Consider the following 22,649-nt stretch of genomic DNA (forward strand, 5'->3'; position numbering starts at 1 on the left):
ATTGGTATTCCAGTGTTAGTGAGTGAATTTTACTCATCCATTTTTGTATTTAATAAATACCTGAGACGAAGATTTTGTCAAGAGGCCCGGAGGCGGAACAGTTGCGCTTTCGGATCCTTTTCCGGGCGTCGAAAGGCGAGCATTGGCAGCTGCAGCGGCGGCTATAATCATTCTTGGAATGGGATTTCTTGGTGGCGGCGGTGGGGGAGGGATGGTTTCGTCGTCTTCGTCATCATCGTCGATAAAAGTAGACCTGAAATTGGGTCCGTAACCTGGTGCTTTAAGAGCACCGTTCAACGGATTAAGCGCGGGCATTTTGAAATTGGTGAATCCATTCTTTCGCGGACTGAACTGGCCTGCTGGCTGACGGGCAGGTAATTCAGGTGGTGGGTTACTAGAGCAGTCAGCAATTGACTTGAGTGATCCGTAACCGGACGAGTGGCTAGAAGCCGGACTAAGGTCTGGCGTTGTGCCTTTGGTAGACGCAACATTCGAACTTGCCGTTGTCACAGTTACGGTTTCCGTAACGGCTGTTGTGTTATTTGAGGATGTCAGTAAACGTTGCATCTCTCCTATTTTCGGCGAGACTCCATGGTTAGGCTCTCGCTGTTCGAAGCGCACTTTCATTTCCACCATGACTCGATCTTTTTCGTCAAAGTTCTTTGCGCTTTGCTGGACGCTGTTTACACCGGAAGGAGGCTCTTCTCTCATTACCTGGAAAATGCCTTCACGTGCAGCGTAGAGCTTCTGCAATATGACGAGTCCATTATTAGACGAATTGCTGGCATTCGCCGGCGGTGGTGGAATGATGTACGCAGATAAGTCGTCGTTGCTGAAATCACCCGATCCAGCTTGAGACGAAGATTTGGTGCCGCCAACTGGAGGTAAAGGTACGGCTACCGTAGATAGGAACTTGTCCAAATCAGGATTGGCTGTCAAATGTTTTCGCTTCTCGTCTGCTATCCATCGCCTCTTGCTCTCCGTCAACGTCTGGACTGACAAGCTAGACGTGGATCCAGCACGGACTGAGCTGGCTAGCGAACTAACCGAGCGAGTGCTGACGCCGCTCAGTGAAAATTTGTCTTCCGAGTCATGGAAGTCTCTCTCCTGGCTGCTGTTGAGACACGATGAATCAGAGACGACATCAGCCCATTGAGCCAAATCCGTCAAATCTTGTAATTCTCCAAGATCGGATGGTGAAGGACGGCCACGAGCAGCTGCAGACGGCGTCGATTTCATGGCGGCCAGCTCGTTCTCCAGCGAATCGCGATCGGCGAAAGGTGTCGGTGGTTCGTTGATAGTAGCTGGGAACTTCATTTTCAGTCCGTCCTCTTCTGGAGTGATGGGCGGCGGAATCATGGTCAGATCGATGATATCCGGATCGAGGTAGATGAGCGATCCTTCGGCTAATGGAAGGTCGTCCTGTAGACGACGAAGTAGACCTTCTAGATCCTTCTCTTCGTGTCCGGCCACGTTCGGGATGACGTCCGGACTGTGTAGACCGAAGCTGGAATCGCTCGGTTTGAGCATCGAAGGCGGCCTAGATGGCGGGCCGTTTTTCAGGGCTTCAGCGGATTTGGGCCGCTGAGACGGACTGTGAGTTGGCGTCTGATTGGGCGTCGTACTGACGGAATCCGTGTCGCTACTGGACGCGTGATCCGCAGCATCCAACAAGATCGTTGAATTGTCTGGCAATGATAGTTGTTTCTGTCCCTGTGTTAAAAGCAGGAGCGAATCGCTGTGACGGAGCCGGCCGTATCCAGCGCCGGCACCGCTACCTGACTGATCCGACTCAGTTTTCGATAGCTGTGACATGTCTGACAAGAGGCTGGAAGTCTCAACGTCAGAGACTCGACTCGCTCGATCCCCGCCGCCCGTCAGGTACTGTTCAGCGTCTTCCACCAAACGTTTAAGCTCTGAAACACGTTGAATGACTGCATCGTTACGAGCCTCCGAGCAGTCAGCTAATTGCTGGACAAGCAGTTCCGTCTGTTGCTGCTGGGATTCTAAAATTTCCATCGATACGACGCTGGGCATGTCAAACCCTAGTTTGTGACTGGGAACTGCCGTCTCCAGCGTAGAAACTCGACGGGCAGCTGGCATCTCACGTGACGAGACCGATGTCAAGACTGGCATGCGGTTCTTCATCGCAGCCGTTGCTCCAGCAGCATCAACATTGTTGTTGGGCAGTGGCTTATTCATATTGCTGTCAACCTTATTATTTTGCTGTGGACACAGGGCTAACGACACGCCTCGAAGAGCGCGTGGACTATCGTAAGTCGCAGTTGGATCGAATGGATCATCGAATTCTCTTTCACCGATGGCTCCCTCGTCGTGTTCACCAGCGCAAGGGTAGCGATTGTTGGGTAGCTAAGAAAAATTTGAAGATAGTAGTTGCAAACGTCGACCCGAAAGCCTTCTGAATTCAAAATACCTGGAAGCCTTGCGGTGGAGGGTGATATGGAGGTGGTACCGACAAATCGGCGTAACGAACTAGTTTTTCTTCAGGTTCGGATGCACCGCATGAAGCAGGCGGTTGTTCAACAAAGCTCCATGGAGAAGGAAGTACTGTGTGCCTCGTGTGATACGGTGGCGCTGTTTAAAAAATTGGTATAGTAGAATTAAAGCACACAGCCATGGTCGATTGCGGATTTCTTCGCAGCCATTTTCAGTCAGTTAACTTACCGGAATCTTGGGTCCATCGGCTTCTCTCTCTATGGACGGGCAAGACGCGATCAGTGGCCAATTTATGATACCCACGCAAAACGAGGATGATCTCTTCGGCGTCACGTTCCTCCAGGCTTAAGAGCAAAGTCTACGAAACGTAGTAAATCAATTTCTTGTTCGTGTTAACACGAGTGGAACGCAGTAATCTTACCTCCTTATCAGGATCTTTCAAACGGATTTCAACGTACTGTATTAACTCGTCCTCACGTCTCACATTCAGAGAGGTGATGTCTTCGACGTTACACAGCGTCAAAGGCTAAAAGCGAAAAAAAAATTTAAAATCCATTAAGGTTTCAGTCACGAAGTTGGGTAGTTACAAGTTTGCGACTAAGTCGCCAAAGTTAAGTGCAATGGTATTTCTCTCACATTTCACGCCAATAGCTAGCTTGGACGGGAAATGATATGGAAACGAACATAGGCCCCCTCACCACAGTTTTCGACAATTTCTACTCTTTATCAATGACCAAAAGACATGTACTATCTCACTTAGCAACGCCCACTGAAGTTTTCCAAGTATTTAAAGTTCTTGGTAGATAATTCGCAGTGATGACGCGTGAGGAGCGTAGACAACCATTTCTTTCATTTATCCTTGCTCACCATTCCAACTCGAATTCAATTCAAAGCAAACCAAAGTTTAAAAGGAAATAACCTGAATTTGTTGGGGCCTTACTTGCAAATAGTTGTACAACACTTAAAATGAAGGAAGTATTTTCAAAAAGCCCATTAATTTAGCTAATCTTTGATTAGAACTAGCATTCGATTTGATTTGTGTTTCCTCAGATTTACTTTGTGTAAAATTTCGATGCAAACAGTTTGGCAAAAAAACCTTGAACTAATCGATGTACAATTGCAGTCCGACAAGAGAAATGGTATGGAAAGAGACAACACAAACTTTTTCGAATGCCGGGAGCCGGCTGTTACCAAAACATTCGTCTTTCTCCCCCCTCTGCCTCAGCTCTGACAATCAGACCGGCTGCAGCACTCCATTAAGCACCGACCATCAATCCGTCACGATCCACTCTGCCTCCACACACATACGCGTACACATACAAACACACGTGAGCTCAAAGACAAATCTACAAAAGACTATAGGCGGGATTCTCATTCGTCTGTCTTCATTTCTATTCGAAGCCATCGGGCGGCCAAACGGGATTGGATGGCAATCGAAACCGACAGGGCTTGACGCTGTCGAACATCAGGCATCGAGACTGATGCATTTTTCACGAGAATCCTTTTTCACTTTACCATCCTGACAAGAACACGGAAGACGTTTAACAGAACTTTTGGCTCGTGCTCCCGCTACACATAGTTGTCTTTCTTCTTCGATCTGTCAAGCCGTCAGATGAAAGATGTGGTTGTCGCAAGTTACCGCTTTCACCCGCCCTCCCATCCCATTCTTCACACACACACAACAAAACTAAACAAACAAATTCCACGGCAAACAGGGGGGTCGGCTAACGCTCTCGTCTATTGAAGACCTGGAATTTCTCTTTTTTTTTATTTTTTTTTTTTACCCTCACAGAGACAGTGGTGCCTAAACCCATTTTCTCCGCCTCGCTCTCTCCCCATGGCTATGGAGTAGGTCGATAAAGATGCCAAGAGAGCTCGCGTTCTCAAACGTTAAGAGTTTCGGCTCACTAAAGATGGCCAGAACATAAGAAATTTCACGATATCTGTTACGGTACACGATGCTGGAACAGCCACATCGTTTAGACAACATCTAAGGTGTAAAAAGAAATTTCCAACTCACCGCACTGCTCCGCATTCCAGATATTTGACTAACGCCAAACTTCGGGCTAACCAGTATCACAGTTTCAACGTTTGAATCCGACTAGATAGAACACAAAGAGAAAAACCGTGAAAAAAACTGAAAAAATGGGGATAGAAGGGATACTGCGAACTTACCTTGAAGTTGGTGGAGAAACACTTTGCGCCATAGCTGGGCAGTTCGGCAATGATTTTGAGGTAGTGCAGCTTGGCCTGTAGGATTGTCAACTGTTTCTGCCCAGGCGCCGTCAGCTGTTGATTGACTTTGAAAAAGTGCGACAGCAATTTGCGCAGCTCTTTGCGTTTCATCGCCTCGACCAGCGATGTGGGTACAAAGCGCTCCAGCCCGTATTCGCGCCTGTTGAATCACGCATAGTCAAATAGTGAAGGAATCGAGCAAAGGGAAATTTAACAAGATTTAATTACAGCTGCCCATTACTGAAAACGAACTAACGGTTGCTGAATACTGATTGCGAAAGAGGATAGGACAATATGCAACAAGCAACTAAAATTACTTACTCAATGTTTTTGATGGTGAGCTTTCCCTGCATCTTGTTCGTCAAGGCGTGTTGGTACATGTGAAGCGCCGCGATTCGCAAGGCGATATCGTACTTGAGCTCTGGAGCGAACCTCTCCTGAACCACATCATTGCAGCACTGCAAAGATAATGGTATTTAATTTGTTGATAATATTAGACGACGATCGCAAAGGACATACTTGTGTGAAGAGGTATTCAAAACTTCCGGTATCTTTCCGAAGTAAGTCGTAGGCGTCCTTCGGCAGAAACGCTATTCGCAACATGCAGCGCAGATTATGGGCTCCAGGTCGAGCAGCAATCTGGAAATCAGAACGCGAAATAAAAATTGAAACATGCCGTGACCGTTCTAAAAACAAAGCCGAATGATGATGCGGCAACTCTTAAAAAATTGTGGACGTACCCATGCGAGCGACTCGGCTGGATCGAGGAGCGTCAGTTTATTCTTGCGTATGCTCTTGACGTGCTCGACGCATAGGGAAAAGTGATCCATCGACTTGAAGCCGAGTTTCTGCTGGAGCGAGTTGAGGACGTCGGAGACGGTCGTGGCCGAGTCATACTTGAAAGACTTGGTCTGTCCGTTCTCCAGGTAGACCTTCATGACATTGGGCATCAGCGGAGCGCACGGCTCTTCTTTGCTCAGCGACTGGCTCTGCAAAAACGGAAAATCAAGATGAGCGGAAACAGCTGGAAGGAAATGGGGAAAAAAAAGCGGATTTTACCAGTGGTAACGTGGTGCCATTAATAACCACGCCTTCGGCAAAGCGAACGCGAGACGGATTATTTCTGAGTTTGGCTTTCTTTGCGGCACTGAGCAGAGCGGATTTGCGTGTCGACTGGAAACCAGAAACAAAAAAAAAAAAAAGAAAAAGGATAAAAAGAAAAATATTTAAAATCCCGTAAGTGAGTAAAAGGAAAAGAAATGCGAGGTTTACATTATCCAACGGCGGTTGACAAACGGCAAGATGGACCGTTTCCTTGCAAGAGCGGACCAACTGAATGACATGATCGCGTGGCGCGTGTTTGACGTCTTCTCCGTTGATCCTCCAAATTTGATCGCCCGGCAGCAATTTGTCAACACTCGGACCACCTTCTGTCACGAACCTACAAAATAAACATGAGTGCATGGTTATTTTAAAATCGTTTGCCAATCAATATGTAAAGGAACCAAATCGTTACGAAAGTGTACCTGACGATGACCGGCTTTTCGCTGCCGGCCACGAAACCGAAACCGAGTTCTGGATGGCGAGAGAGTTCGACCTCGCGCGGTTGAGGCGGTTCTTCTCCCCAATCCTTGCGCGGATCCTCGTACGTTGTCGTTTTGTTCAAATGGCTATAAAAAAAAAGAATAAAAGAAGTCGTGAATACATGGCAACACAAAGACTGAACGATCAAGAGAAGTAGACGGAACACTCCACAGATCCACACAGCCGACGGGCAATTGTAAGATAATCGAATTTGTAATTCCTATCAGTGTGGCTGTGTCGACCGTCGCTAATCCGAGACTTATCGATCCAATTGTCCAATTGTCGAATTACTCACTTGATGAAGTAGGCTTTGCCCTCTCGGTCGGTAGCTGCCTCCCAGCCATAGGGCAGCGACATCCCTCCGCCGGCTCCAGCCTGGATGCTGCCATTCCAATTGTCGATTGGGGGTAGCCAAGACGACGTCTGATTGATGTGACTGTAACGAGAAATAGAAAAGAAAACGGGGAACGAATGAGTTTCGAATGTTCATCGAGATCAAGGTAGCAAAAAAGGAAAGAAAATAGAAGTGATATTGGTGACGCATCCCGTTTCTCACAGCCGATTCCATCACGATTTTTCTTATTAACTTAGGATATGATCCTTTCTCATTAGCTGCATACATCGGATAACTGGAGAGGAAACTAAACAATCCAATTTTGGCTCATGTTGCGTCATAAACTCATAGTCAACGTCGTTGATCTCAATCAAGACAGAAATGGACCAATACTATAGGCCCTGCTATGCCATAGGCCTTTTAGGTTGCCACGCGTCGTGGTAACGACACGAGTAAGACAGAAAGGGTTCCCTAACGGCCACAACACGTGCGGGCGTCGTGGCAGAGCGTCGGACGAGAAGCTAATATAACCGCCTGGCGCGTAATGAAGTTTTATGAATCGTTGAAAGAGACGCCAGACATTAGGATCGTCAAGTCCCACGTTTCAAAAGAAAAACATAGGAAGAAGAATCTTACGGATATCTTCGTTTTAGTCGCAAAGGAAAATCAACGAAAAGATTGCGAACACGATACAGGATGAAATACGAAAATTCAAAATAGAGAAAAGGGATAAAAGACAAACAGCAGCAAACAGATACAACAGAAAAACTTAGTCGCAACGAAAGTTGGACGTTTTTCAGATTCTCTGGAGAGGTAATGGGCGATGGCAACACATTCATCTAGACACAAAACAAATGACGTAAACGCATGTAAAATTGGTCGACAAATTGAGCGAAACAGAGCCAACAGAAATGAAATAATTGCTTTTTATTTGCTTAGAGTGTACATTCAAAAGGGCCACGAGCCTAGTGATCGAAAGGGAAACATCATTGCGAGACGTTCACGTTCTCTATTTATATTCCTCCCTAGACCCTCTGTTTTGTTTCCAACGTTTACGACGTTGGCAGCCATGCCCGTTACGTTTATATACTTGTAACGTGCACATTCGTTAGAGAACCGTTATGGCTCGGTACACTTGCTGATTGATTCGTGACTAAATTAAACAAGCGGTAGCCAGGGAGAAAAAAAAAAAAGAAATAACTAATTTATCCTTTTCTAAAGCTCAAGTTTAACATCCAAATTTAACTCATGGTCGGAATTCAGGTTTAAAAAAAATTCTCGTGAAGGCAAAGAGAGTGAAAGAAGGATACTCGCTATGCGGTACACAGCACAAGGGAAACGCTTTTCACTTGGGGTTTGGCGATTAGGGACGATATTATACAAGGATAGACAGGAAGTTTGTCTACCGTTTTTGATGAATTGGCTGAATAGGTCCCGAGAGCAAACTCTGAAAGAAGACGCGCAAACTGTTGGCCGCCATCGCGTTTTTTTTTAAATTCCCGGAGTTCACTTATAACTTTCTCTTCACTTGAGCTTTTCCTTTAATTTTTTGGTTCGTTAGATGCAAGATTTCAAAAAATTACATATATTTTTTGAATACCACAGCTCCCGCCACTCTGTCGTCAGTTTCTCTTTCAGTCTATTCTCGCACTCGACTGCAGCTTCAGATTCACGTGAATTGCTCTAGTTTTTTTCTCCGGCGTCTACACGCTTCACAAAGCATTGGAGCGGGATTTTGATACTCAATCCCTCGTCAGGCGAAATCTTGAACAGAAACAACAACCGATGCACAAAAATAGTGTTTCAATTTTTTCCCCCTGTTTTTTTTTTTCTCTTAAATTGGGAGAGTTGTACTGTTCGTTTCTCTTCCTTTCTTGTGTTTCAAGCAGCATCGTTCACTGCTGTTGGCACTTCATCGAGTCACGCACGGTCCATGTCAGATAAACGGCGATGACGAATGCCCTCAAAAGACTGCTTTCTCCTCAAAACATTTGTCATGCCTTTCTCTTTCTTTTGGTTAGATCCGATGTGGTTGCGCTTATGGCACTGCAGTTGCTCTGCGTTGCAACAGTCCATCAAAAGACACTGGACATCTCGAAGGGCTTGCACGAGCAAAGAAACACTGACACATTTCTTCCTTCGTTTTGATGATGAACTGCCGTGGGATAGAAATAGCTTTTTTTTGTGTGTGTTGTTGGTGGGCGCTTTTCTACGGTCGATCCTTGCACACCTTCGCTTTGCTAGTGCAAGGATAACGATGGTTGGCTCTCTTGACAAATCGTCACGCCAAGCCGGAAGCAAAGAGATTGGATTCGCTTCTTCCACTTCCCTCTGTTCTTTTTTTTTTCCTCCTCTTGTTTCCGTACCGTGTTCTATTCTGGCCCACTTGGCACTCAATATCCACGCACTGAGGACTCACTCCGGGCACGACGAGCGGGAGACACGGCGCACTTGAACACCAAAATCTACTATATCGAAATGGCACATACTGACCAGTACTTTTTTTTAAAAGAGTGCTCTTATTTTTTTTTTTTCTTGCTTTTCTTTTATCACACTCGCTTTTACTTTATTCCTGCCCTTTCTTTTCCTTTTAACGCTCTCTATAGAATGGGCCAATGAAACAAGACACGGTCCAAGTCGAGCGAGACGTTTTCTTCTTCTTCTTCAAAGGGATGGAAGAAGGTGAAAAGGAGGCGGACTGTAAGTGCCCCAAAATAAGGACGGATAAACAAAACAAATAAAAACAGTAGTCACACGGCGGTTGGTCCGAAGGGATTTCCGCCAGAGACGCTAATGACGCAGGACTTTTTGTTTGTAGCGTTGCCAACGGGTCTAGGGTATGATTTTTTTTTTTCACTCCTCTTCGGTCTGTCAGTCTAGCACGCCAAGTAACGAGCAGGCATTGAAAACAAGCATTTGCCAAGTTACGTGGAAGACGAGGAGAAAAAAAAACGAGAGCGGACGCACTTGTACCCTAGAGAGGGCGGAAAACAAAAACGATTGCAGTTTGTGGTTGGCTATTGTTGTAACGCGGCGTGCTTTCCTCGCCGTGCTGGGTACAGTCTTGCAAACCCGATTGGGCCACTCGAAGGAAAATCCCAATCAGGAAGCCGATCGCTATGACTACCCAAAATATATCGCAAGTTTCGTCTCGAACAGAAACAATAGAAACTGGTAATGTCGACGTTATCGTAAAAACGGCTTGGTGAAACCCGCCGCAAACAAATGGCCTTTGATTCGAATTATTTTTAAGGAGAGAAAAATGGCCAGACGTCAATGAAGCGCAAACAGGGAAAGAGTGTGAAAACAACGAAATCCGAGGCTCTTCCTTTACGCGTCAGCGCAAAACGACACAGAATGTAGTAACTGTGTTGTCATGCAGAGAGTCATGCGAGCGAGAATGAGGCGGAAGGGACAAGGAGGATCATCGCCACGGATGAGTCGTCGAACGGCTTCGGTAGACGGAAAGAGACCAACGGATGAAACCTTTCAACATTCATTGATAAGCCGAAGTGCAGAAAGGACCGCGCTTTCATTTTATTTCCATTGTTTTAGACACATTTTCGAACGGAGTAACGAAAGCGAGAAAGCAAATGGAGAAGAGCGAAATTCTTGTAGCAAAAAGAGAAATGGGGATTATTAACATCGATGACAATGAAGCACGCAATCAAACGCCAACAATGCGACGAGTTTCTAGCGCTCGTTAGTCGAATTTCGCCAGCCAATGTTTGTTTCCGCTTTTTTTCACACGCAAATCGTTTCCATCTGAACAGCGACGGTCCGTCCGAATAGAATGCGGAACTGATTTGAGACGTCGGGATACGTGCGCACAAATGCTGAAGTGGGAAATGTCGATAGAGTCAAGTTTGATTGATTCCGCGACGTTAATCAAAACATCCGCTTCGGTAACCGATCCAACGGGCAAGTCGATCTCGGTTTCAGGCATCAGGGCAACGAGAGTACACGAAGAACGAGGCAGAGATCAAGGGCCAAGTGGTAAATAAGATCCTGTTGGTTCTCTCACGTTTTTGTGTATATTTTTTTGCTTTTTGATTGTGCCTTGGCAATGCCCAAAAATATATGACGCATGGATGAAAAAAAAAACGATACCAGTGGGGATGAAAAGGAACGTGAGCAGAGAGCAAGAGAAAAGCGGATCAACGAAACGAAGTCGAGCACTCGACGAAGGACGACGACTGACTGAATCGGCAAAGCGAACACGGCGCACTGGCCACACGGGGAATTCGACGTCAGCGATGGCGACGCCCGAAAAGTGTCGGGAAACGAGAGATGAAGGGAATAAAAAGGAAAAAAGAAAAAGAAGAAGGGGGAGAGAAGAAGGATAGAAGAGGGAAAGAAATGAGAGGTTGCGGTGTGTAAATATACAGCTGCGAAGGATTCAAAGAGCCCATCTAGGCCTGCAACTGGTTGGTTTGGACTTCCCTCTATCCTGATTCACTTTTGACTCTTTGGTAACCGACGGAGTTTTATTTATATCCACATAGACGGTAGACATATGGACGAAATAACCCATACCCTCGGTGCCAGCGCGTTCACACTCGACAGTGTGAAAATTTTCCCTTTTTGTTTTCTCTTCTGATGTTTGTCTTTAGGGGTTTGTGTATACGGCAAAGACGACAGACGAACATAAAAACGGAGAAATTGGGGAAAAAAAATAAGGATAGCCCGTAGAACGGTAAAGAAAATAGAAAATTTGGAAAAAAAAAGTGGAACCGCTCCGAAAGTCAAAGCAAACCGTGTAGTATGCTAATAAGCTTGAAACGGGAGAAAACGAAATAATCGCCTGTAAAGAGATTTATTACACTTATACAACCTCTCGCACGTATATATCCTATGCGTGCATACCGTTAAGCAGTATATATATATATATATAAAGACGTAGGTTTGTTTTTTCTTTCGGCCGTGCGTCTGGCATGCGCGGAAGCGGCCTACAGTGGCACGAAATAGCAATGGCATCCAGTCGGCATACAATCGAGCAGGTCGTGAACAACAACATCGGCACCGCAGCGCCCTTTGCAGGTATACCTTAGCACTGAGCGCATGGGTGTTTATCGATCATATCGAGGCAGCGGCGGCGGCAATATCCGTGTCTAATATACGAGTTATTACATTGGCAAACGCAAGCCATCGCCTTCCCAGACGGCCGTAGCCTATTGGCAGTGCTGAAGCTTTAAAGCCCAGCACATCTTGTTGGCAATTTTTCTTGTGAATACGTACAAAAAAAAAACCATTGCACTCGATCGTCTAACAGGTTTGAGGATCGGGAGATTTCTTTGAAACGGAGCAATGGTTGTGGGAGAATAGAAACGATAGTGACCTCGTTTGGCCAGTAAAAGCACGTCGCCAAGGCACTGCCAGCTCTGGCTATATATGAAAAGCACAGTTTTCGCATATCAATGTTAATTCTGAAGCGCCCTTTCTCTACTCACGTTTACGCAATTTTCTACGTTCCACCTACTCTTTCGCCTCAGTTCTCCGCAATAAACCGATGTACCATACTGTTAGCGCAAACGATATTGTGATATACAGTACGTACTTAAATAAAAGGTTTTGACGATCTGGTGTCGAGATCACCGTGGCCGACTCGATTTCTACCATTAAAAGGATTGATCCCGCGGTTGACATCAAAATGCCATTGGCGCACTCAGCGATTGCCATTCCAACTATTCATATGAGCTTTTATTTATATGCTTTTTTTTCTTTTGTTGAGGGTATAGCACAGGAGAAGGGAAAAAGAACGTGGGCGGAAACCGACAGTGATATGGCGGACACGAATGTTTATGTCTTTGCCGTTCTAGGCCTTTAGTCCTACACATAAATATCTACTACACCGGTAGTGTTCTCGGTCACAAGTACAAGGACTGGCCAAGAAGTTCCCTTTTTTTCCTGTGAAAGTTTCATAAAGAGGTAAACATACGAGCAAATCCATACGGGAAGAGAAGAATGAACGGAAGACAGTGTTTGCTTTCGACCTTTTGCGGCCCGCCAGTCATGTCTATATGCTCTATAGATGAAAATATATTTGCAGAAGATGAAAAGAACATTGCCTTAAAAAAGAAGTCAATGGGACCGAGACGAATGGGCAGAAAGAAAGGAAAGAAGTACCGGATTATGTGAATGATGTAGATGTTTTATAGCTAATGCCGATCAGGCGTTGTATGAATGAATTCTCAGAACGAATCGATAATAACTGACATCGTCTGAAGAAGGAAGAAAGAAGACGGGCGGAACAAGACGGCTCATCACAAATTTAGTTGTACCACACATAAATCGCAAGCAAGCTGTTAAAAAAAAAGGTATCGGGGGCGTGACTTGATTGAATCTTTTTCGTGTCATGGTCAACCCATGCAAACTTGATTTGATTTACTTGCTAGGATTCCTGTTCGAACTTCCAAGCCGCTGAGCCTTTAGCTACCAATCGATATGAAGCTTATCTCTTATAATAAGGCTACACGGTACGCACGCATCAGACGGCAATATTCCCGCAAAGTACCATACAAAGTCGGGTTGCAAAAGGTTTCGCAATGGCACGCATTGAATAGATCAATCCCGTACGCCAGGAAAAACATGTAAAATGGTAGACAGAATTTTAGCTTTTAGAGCGGAAGTTGCGTCAGCAAGAATAACGCTAGCGTCGCTGCGTATATACAATAACAAGTCGCTGTAGAAGGGGAAGAAGAAGGAACAAAACATCCGAGTATACATACAGCCCTAATAACAACAACTCTAAGCAAAAAATAAAATAAAAATCTACTTGAACGCGTCTCTTTCCCAAATCTTTGAACCTCTCCAAGGACTAGGCGTCCTCTTATTGTATATTCAACAAACATGGCGTCATCCGTACACAAACACAAGAAGCACCTAGATGCAGACAAGACCGTCAGCCGGACTTGTTATTTCCTGCAAGTGCGCTGTTGCTTCGGGCTGTTACACGTACAAGTCCCTTGAAACGTCTGCTTTCGTTTCTTATTACCTTTCCACTTGCTGTTTTCAGTAAACTACAGTGAGTTGCTTTAAGTTGCACAGAACAGAGGCGAGCAACGTTTTACATGCATAGTAAAATTGGTCGACAGGGCTGTTTAAGGAAAACAACACATTTTCATAAAGGGCTCCCCCGTTCGTCCTGGAAAATCAACAACAAGTAGGTAGACGCTGCGTGGGTGCTGCCACTAACCCACTTTACTTTACGCTTAAATAAGTAAACAGACGTTATCGTCTTCTGCTCGAATTCAACTCGAGTTTTTTAACGGATATATTCTACGTCTTTACAGTCACGTCAGATAGCGCGAACAACTCTGACTCACGAGATTCCCGTCTGGAATGGCTTGCCATGTTGTATGGAAATGAAGTAGAAAAACATTCAAACGATCTCGATTGAAACGTTGGATACCCCGCTCCCTCCCGGGGGGGGAGGAATTGAGGAAATAACGGGGGGGGGGGCGTTATTTTCTCAATCAATGCAGGCTGATGCGTAGGCCGTATCCCAAGCCATTAATGAATTTCATTATCTTAATTGCGTTGGTATGCTGTCGCCACGAAGGCACAAACGTGGCGAATGAAGGGGGGGCAAAGACGATTCAATTTCCAAAGAAAAAAAAAGAAAAAATGAACACAAATTACAGGGTCCTGACATCAATTTCCCCCCCCCCCCCCTCCTACTCTTCGGTATTTTTGATTTCAGAGTCATTTTATCGGAGACCCAGGCGTGGCAATCAGTTGGAGCTGATTAGAAAAAAAGGCAAAATCACCATGTTTTGCATGGTACATGAGCTTTCAACGCGCGGCGCGGGGTCGTCTTCTCAATTTAAACTATCAGAAGTTGATTGCTTTTGGCAACTAGGGTGAAATAAAAGTCGTCACGAAGAGCGCGATTGTCTGGCTCTTGATTGTTGACTAAGAAAAAGCATGAGGACGTAGCTAGAGGATTGGCCATCGACAAGAGAAGCAGCTATACTCACATCTACTACAGCAGTATCTTTCGATGACCTGCTGTACGTTTGCGGATAACATTCAACACCAAACCCTCGCTCTGTTTCATGCACGTCGGTCATGTGCTACCACACGCGTGTAATCCCATGGGCGGCCGCGAGCTTCTGAGAAAACAAATGAAAAAGAAAAAGGGAACCGAAAACGAGGCCAGGAAAAATAGAGAGATCGAAAAGAAATCCGAGCGAGAGAAAAGAAGGAAGAGTTGGAAATCCAACTTCTTGTTTTTTTTTTTATTTCTTGCTATATCGTCAAGCGAGTGAAGACCTGGTTTTGACAGTGCCTGTCATCTTTGCTTGGCGCTCCTTCGCTCAAAACTAACGAGTTCATTCCGCTTTTATAGCCACGCATGGAAGGGAAAAAAAAAATTATTCACGACATCGACAACGCAGCGAAAAATGAAATCCTTTTCTTTTTCATGCAAGGACTGTGCACGCAGCGAAGGTGGATCAATCTGACATTTCTTCGAATAAAATTGACATGGAGAGACGGCTGATGCATGACGTGGAATTACTGCAAACCGAGGGCATCTTTTTATCGAACAATAACAGGAGAACCAACTTATGGGAATACCTGCAAAGGACAGAGTCCAAGCTTATGTAACCCCCCGCAAAACTTCAAGCCAATCGATAAAGGAATCAACACTATGATATCATATGCTATCACAAGATGATGGCTCTATATCTTCCCACTGGTCTCGACCTCAATCGTATTATTATCCCCTCTACAGAAAGCAAGTAATGGCCACAGTGTACATCGCTTGTCGCTCTGGGTCCTTTATACTGGCCGGCATGATCCTCTACGTGAACAGCTGGGTACTGGGCACATCCTCTTTTATGGATTACATACGATAAGAAGAAATAAGACTGCTTTCCGATTTATCGGATCTTCATCCAGAAATAGCACAAGATGTTGAACGATATCGTAATAAACCGACGCCACTGTGGTCGACATCGAGGATCCTTATAACATCCATGAGATAAACCACCAACGCAGGATAAAATAGAGCAAAATAAACAAAAGGATGAAAGAAAATGCCGACGAAAAGAAAAAACAAGGTCCCCTGTTGCGATTCATGAGGATTCTTGATCTTTGACTATAGCAAGAGGCATTCAGTTATGTCACATGTCCACAGTGTCCATGTCGTTACGCTAATGCTTCCCAACTAGTAGCGCCTGCGTCCCTCCCACTTGCTCACTTCTAACACGGTCTCTGCTCGTGCGCTCGTTGTCTGATGCAGTAAATTCGCTTTTAATGACACCCGGGGTGGCAGACAAGTAGGAGAGAACTCCCTGGGTGAGCTCAAGAGTGAAATGAAAAAAAAAGAAAAAAAAAAAAAAAAAAAAGATAGGAAGCAAAGCAACCCGTACGTATTGTTGCGTGTTAAGGTCTGCATACAACCAACGCCTCCCTCCTGAGCTATACTAACAAGATTGGTTTTTTTTCAGTCTTCCTCTTTTTTTCTTGTGTGTTTCTTTTTTGTGAAAAAACAGCTGATCCCGTCTGGTTTCTAAAAAAAAAAAACTCGCATGAGGACAACTTTTTAGATTATTTTGTTCCGTTTTCTTTGCCATGTCTTGTTGTTGCCATTTCAGAGTAATCCTTCATTTTTCATTGCTCTTCCGTTGACTGCCGCCTCTCTTTTTGCTAACGTCAAAGCCCGTCAACATAGTCTCGATTCACAGGCATGCCACTCAAAAGCTTCATCATAAAAAAACAACAAAATCTAATGTTTTGTCGTTGCACGAAATTTGCGAGGTTGAATGGCAAAAAAAATGAACGCAAATGGATCCGTCACTTTGGTTGCGCTTCGAATCACCGAAAAACAAAAACACGAGAAGACCTGTTGTGTTCGTTAAAGGGTGCGAACTAAGAAGCGCCACGTAAAGGACGTGAAACATATAAATAAAAAAAATTAGGGCGATTGGTTCTATGGTAACGGGACTGGAAATATAGGGAGGGTGAAATCCTGCGTGATATGTACACATCCAGATGGGAGCAGATGTTTGCTTGTATTATGAGTGCCAAGCCTATGCTAACCTTCTCACCTCGGTACAATAGAGGGGACGGCATTAGGACGACTGTGAGACGCGCTCCAACGAAGGCGGACGTCAAAACACTATTAAGGCACTCTCACAAAATAAATAGAGACATTTTTTTTTTTAAGAAACCAAAGAGTACCGGAAAAAAAACGAAGAGCTTGAGAGACAAACTAACGCATCTAAGATGGCATTCTCTCACAAACTTCTCTACATAAAAGTCATTTCCTTTTTCTTTTTTTTCTTCGACGACAGCGCCGCCTTAAAAAAAAAAAGGAATTCATCGTAAAGAAGGGTAATTGAATAACATCGGCAGCTGTTTAGACTGCGATGCGATGCCATTAACAACACGGTTGAGGCCCGAGATGCGTACCGAGTTGTACAGAGAATTGCTCGGGAATCTTGTTTTTCTGGTGTGCTGGTCTCGCCCATTTATCACGCGTCTTTTTATTTCCCCCGCCCACGACAAAGAATTGACTGCCGTTAATCTATAACAACCTCATTTTTTTTTCTTTCGTGTTATACATGTATAAAAAAAAAAGGAGGATGCGGGAACTTGGGAAGGATACAGAAAGAATGTAGGAGGAGTCTCTTGAAGGGCATAGTATTACATCCCGCGTCAGTTCCGGCAAAGTCGGGGCTTCTGCCGGAACTCACGCCAATAAGCAAGAGCCACCTAGTGTTTGATGGTTCCACCGGAAGCTAAAAACCGCCCTGGCCAAATGCAAGCCACAGGCAAAGAACGGACGTGCGGAAATCATTATGACATTATATGGTCACACGGTTTCCGGTGAATGAGAGAGACACTGGATACTTGTCCCTAATTTACCGCATACGCGCGTGACCCCCTTCGCTCTTGTTAACGAGTACAGGAGGGTCTCTTAACTAATGAGTCAGCGTCCCACTTGTACGAGCCTCTGCCGAGAATTTGGAAGCAGGTTCCCTCTCCCCTCCCCCCAATAGCCCAGTTATGAGTTGTGTATAACGAGACGGACTGCAATTGCATGACGTGGCCTTTCTTCATCGGCACGTCACTCCGACACGACGAGCAGATCGATTGAAGCTTCCGCAAGAAGAGAGCCGGAGGAAAAATGCCCAATAATGCGTTTGATGTATGAGACATGTAAAAAAAAAAAAGCAATAAGGAACGATTCCCCCACCCCCACATCACGGTATACTTGTTATTCGCTGGGTTGCTATAGAGTCTAGCGTTTCAGATCTTAACTAATACCACACGGTCGAAATCGATGTAGTCCATCGATCTTTCCAGTTGCGGGAACAAACAGCAACATACATTTCCGAGAAGTCTAGTTCAAACAAAATAGAGGGATGATACATACGAGGGATATACGAAGCGACATCGACGTGAAAACGAAATAAATTCACAAAGGAAGTAGATTCAATCGTGCACGGTCAGCTTGTCCACCTTTATGTTAAAAAGCAGCTTTTTCCCTTAGATATTGTTTCAAAATTCAGTCTCTTCTCTTGATGTCGTTTGCAAGTCGTTGTTTACTTATAGCGTAGCACGTCATTCGTTAACAAACGCACCAACATACGAATCGACTCGGCTCCAACGCATATTGCAGATCTGTGTCACGGCCGAAGAGATGAAACGAACCGTTCATCCATCTACTGTTATGTATAAAAAGAAAAGCCGACAAAAGACAGCGGGGGGATTTCTATAGTCTATTAGGTCGGATTATGGTATAGGAACAATAAGAATAGAGTCGACGGAGGCTTGTTTTGTAGCCCACAAACGGAAAGAACGGAATAAAGAGGGCATTTGACAGGCCTACAGGAAAGACATTTCTCGTGTCTATTGCGCGCTATTGTTGCGGACCAATTCCGTTCTGACGGATCACCGCCTCTATATATTCTAATTCGCATTTAGTTTATTTCTTTCCCGCAGATCCATCAGTCACCGTAACAACCACCAGCAGACATTCGCCCCATCGTTCTTCTCTTTTCACCATCTTCTTACTATATCCTTTGCCAATTCTTCCGTTTTGGCTTTATGTTTTGTGTGACTTCCAGATTGCTGCGTGCGTCAGCAAGTCAGATAAGAATAGGGTTAAAAGGAGGAAGAAAAAACCACAATGCAAACTTTTGGGATGTGTTTAGATACAGTATATCTGTGTGTGTGTGTGTGTGTGTGTGTGTGTGTGTGTGTGTGTAAAAATAACACATTTTGGCGCATAGCTTCCTGCCCCACTAACACTACTGTCACGCTAAGGGTACGTCAGGCTCCCTCTGAGGGTGGATTCGTTTATCCTCGTCTTCCAGTGCCACACGGGATATGACGTGCTCGTCAACGTACAATGCGCTACCCAAAAAGATCCAGATGTTGTGTCAAACGAAGCTTCCGCGACAGAATGATGATGAGCATTCTGACGCAAAGCTAGGAATCGTAAAAAAATAAATAAGAGAAGATCTAACACACGTAAACGTATGTAGCATTTTGTCTCTAATTCTTTTTTTCCCCCTACTTTTCTCACCCAAAAACCCTTTGCAATGTTATCTGCCATTTGGATTTTTATTTCTAGGCAGCCATAAACGAGTACGACATCTGTCATCCATACCGATCACGGTTGCTACCAATTGGGCCGTTGTTCCATCTTCTACGCCAGCCGCGTTCATTGAAGACTCGCATTCTACCAATTTCTCAATTTTTACTACACTGTTTTAAAAACGCGCTAAATTAAAGAGTCCTTGAGCTACGAATTCCGAAAGACCGTATGGTAAAATGTTCATTTGGTTAGGGGGGACCTCTCATACACTCGTTAATAATGTCACCAGATGGAAGTTGTGGAGGAGTCGTTCCAGCTACGCAAAAAGCACGCGAAAACAAAACAAACAAAATCCGAATCTGTTATGCAAAAATAAATATGCCCCTGCCCCTCAAAAAAAAAAAAGAAGAAATGTTAATAATAATAAACAGAACCCTTTATAGCGCTCGTTGAGAGAGTGCAAAGCCGCGAGTTGACGACCGTAAATGACACATGATTCACGAGGCATAAGGGGAAAGAGAACCCAATTCGAAACGAAGAAGATATTTATAGACACGCGGCGGAGTATAGGCAGACGTCCGAAATGATGAAATAAATTGTCAAAAAAAGTTGTACCGCAACGTAGAGTGCGATGATGGAATACAAGTTTCCTTTGCTGACACGCAAACACGGTTGCAAATAGCATATAAAAACAAACACAAATGTACACACAAAAAGCGCACCGATGCGTGACAGTCGTAGGTAATCAACTTTCTAACCGAAATAAATAAATAAATAAAGAACGAAAGAAACGTCAAAGCTTTCCCCGCTCTTGTCATCATCATCGATTTCTTCATCGTCGTCGCTCGTCGGTGAAATTCAATTTGTGAATACCGAAAATAGCAAGATTTGAATGGTGGGCGCATAGAGACATATGGTTGAAGCGTCAGGGAGGCTTTTCATACCATCAGAACGGGAAAAATATGAACGGAAACGGGCGAAAGAAATTCGCAACAAAGGGATTTTCATCTGGTGAATGACTGCCGCTATGGTTTGAAATCGCAGAAGAAAGTCATCCGAATTCTGCCGATGGCATTGCCACTTTTTCTTTCTCACCCATTTCACATTCCGAGCTGTTTTCTTCTTTTCTTTTTCTACTTCAAAACCGAATCCGATTTTTCTTTGATCATTCATTTGTTATAATCAATCAAAAAAAAAAAAGTTATGGTTTTGCTTGCTGTCATTTTTGTTTTTTTAATCCAATTCTCACGCAATCAGCGATTTTTGCATGCATTTTCTTCGCTGTTTTCTCTTTGATTTCTCTTCTTTGGCTTATGGTAGATGTACGCAGCAGTCGGCTTGGTTCAAAGAAAAACAAAATAAAGGATTTAGAAGCCACGAGATAAACAAAATAAGTGGTAACGTTAGGATGTTTGGATGTACAGAATTACTAAAGCGCGGCTCTTTTCTTTTGTGCCCGTTTCTTTGTCGGCAAAGGTTTTCGTTTTCCTCTTCACATTTCACGACGTCACAGATCGATGGTCAGTAACTGATCCCGAAAGCCTTACAAGTCTAAATACGACGCTTGACGCCGGATTCTTGCCATTTTGTAATTCGATTGATCTCGAATGTCAAGACCTGAATTTTCAGTGATGCAATCAAGCCATGGTGAGACGCGCGACCATTAGAAATCAATCGGGCACGAGCGAAAAGAGGCCGACAGAATGGAATGACCAACATCATTAGCATAGTTAACCTCAACGTTTCTCATTCACAGATCCCGCTGAAATACACGAACGTAATGGTCCCTTTATTTTTCATTATCAAAGCGACTCTTTTGCGCTTCCCTTTCATTTCCCTCTTGCGCTCTGACACTCAGCGAGGGAACGAGTGAGTTGCAACTGAAGCGTTAACCGAATGGATATGGACATGTTTTACGTTACCTGGTTCGAAGAGATTGAGCGATTTTAGAGCGTTTCCTGCGCTGCCACGACCACAATAGGGTCGACTGCTTGTTGCCCATCTCTCGGGACCCTGAGAGAGGGAAAAACGAGTACCACTCTTTCCACCGTGTTTTTTCTTCTTCTTTCTTTTTCTCCTTTTTATTTTTTTGCCCGTTCACGCAAGTTGTGTGTGTGTGTATGTTTTTTTTCTACGGTAGGACGAAGTTGTCTGGTCTAAATCTGGTCCAGATAAGCAACGACGTACCTTCAGCGTCACACTAAGACGACGTTAGCGAAGGCGGGCTGCGGAGTTAGGGCCGATAACACAAGTAAAAGCTCCATCAACTCGTAACGAGAGAAAAAGAAAGAGACTAAATGTAGACATCCACAGGGATCGGAGGCGTTCGGATCGTGTAGGACCGTCGCAGTAAGACGCCCCCCTTTTTTTCTTTCGCCTCCTTCTGATTGCCTTGTATGTGCGTGTTTATTCACTCGCTTCCGTTGCCACCTCCGTGATTGCCAGCACGTGGAAATCGGGAAGCGCAAGACCGTTGAACTGATGCGACCCCATCGAACCACCGGACAGTAAAAAAACCAGGCGACATTATCCGTCTTTGCTTCCTTCTTTTTCTTCGATGGCTACTCGATGGGTTTCCCAATTGTCAATTCACTTTTAACGAGCGGCTCAAACTCACGAATTTTCACAGCCAACCGTCACATCCAAACGTCCATCTTGAATACCGTAGTCGTGCATTCGCTCAGTTCGAACTGAACCAATCACCCAACTAGACGAGACTGCTGCTGTTCCATATCCATCGCTAGCGTGACTATTGTTGATGACGTCGATTGAAAGAAAAAAAAAGTAGCACCACCAGACGAATTGATCTGCCCAACTAGGCCACCGCTAGACGAAAGTACCACTACAGAGAAGGATACGACACGCAATGGATCGCCGAGAAGGCGGTGCCATTTGAAATTACACGACGAAGCCAAAAGATACTACACAGCAATGAAAGCAAAAAAAAAAAAAAAAAAAAAAAAAGAGAAGATAGAATGAAAGAGAGACAGAGGCCTATTACATGCGGACCGTTCGGTCACGGATCGCGATGCCAACTGAGATGATACACATGTGACGTTCCAAGGAGCAGAGGCAAAAGCGGCAGGAGGATGGCAGACGAGGGAAGACCGAGGAGGAGCTAATACCGTGTACCGCATGTTGTTAGTATAGACTTTTACGTGTGTGTGCGTGTGTCTTGCTCCAGTTGGCCTTTTGACACGAGCAAGAAGAAACAACATGTTACAAAAATGAGGGAAGACTCGAGACTAATTGTAGGCAATTGAAGCGAACGAGACGCAAAACAGAAACATCAATGTCATGTTTTAACGTCGAGTATCGAAATTCGGTACAGTTCCGACAATATCACTATAATCATAAACAAAATCGATGTACATAGATAAACTGGAAATTTTAAAACGAAGTTAAGGAAGATCGAACGCGAAAATATTTAAATTTCAAACCAATGGATGTGGAATGAGACATTGAATAAGAAACGTGAAAACAACA

General features: G+C 44.6%; 1 protein-coding gene across 4 annotated transcripts in view; it reads right to left on the minus strand.

The window, feature by feature from the left end:
- The window catches only part of LOC130704499 (uncharacterized), a 65,965-nt gene that overhangs the window by 2,542 nt on the left and 40,774 nt on the right, over window positions 1–22,649 (minus strand). For 2 of the 4 annotated variants that reach the window (XM_059494752.1, XM_057508433.2), the window contains exons 3-15: window positions 6,572–6,712; window positions 6,219–6,362; window positions 5,965–6,133; window positions 5,752–5,865; window positions 5,433–5,681; window positions 5,212–5,331; window positions 5,014–5,150; window positions 4,633–4,852; window positions 4,478–4,558; window positions 2,879–2,983; window positions 2,686–2,815; window positions 2,435–2,595; window positions 61–2,370 (exon numbers count right to left, since the gene is read on the minus strand). In XM_059494752.1, coding sequence (XP_059350735.1) covers window positions 61–2,370; window positions 2,435–2,595; window positions 2,686–2,815; window positions 2,879–2,983; window positions 4,478–4,558; window positions 4,633–4,852; window positions 5,014–5,150; window positions 5,212–5,331; window positions 5,433–5,681; window positions 5,752–5,865; window positions 5,965–6,133; window positions 6,219–6,362; window positions 6,572–6,712 — 4,081 coding nt within the window. Of the gene's footprint in view, window positions 1–60; window positions 2,371–2,434; window positions 2,596–2,685; window positions 2,816–2,878; window positions 2,984–4,477; window positions 4,559–4,632; window positions 4,853–5,013; window positions 5,151–5,211; window positions 5,332–5,432; window positions 5,682–5,751; window positions 5,866–5,964; window positions 6,134–6,218; window positions 6,363–6,571; window positions 6,713–8,016; window positions 9,767–21,085; window positions 21,546–22,649 lie in introns of those variants that run through there. The other 2 variants (XM_059494753.1, XM_059494754.1) reach the window with 2 other exon arrangements.

This window comes from Daphnia carinata, chromosome 3 (assembly GCF_022539665.2).
Source record: "Daphnia carinata strain CSIRO-1 chromosome 3, CSIRO_AGI_Dcar_HiC_V3, whole genome shotgun sequence".
NCBI lineage: Eukaryota > Metazoa > Arthropoda > Branchiopoda > Diplostraca > Daphniidae > Daphnia > Daphnia carinata.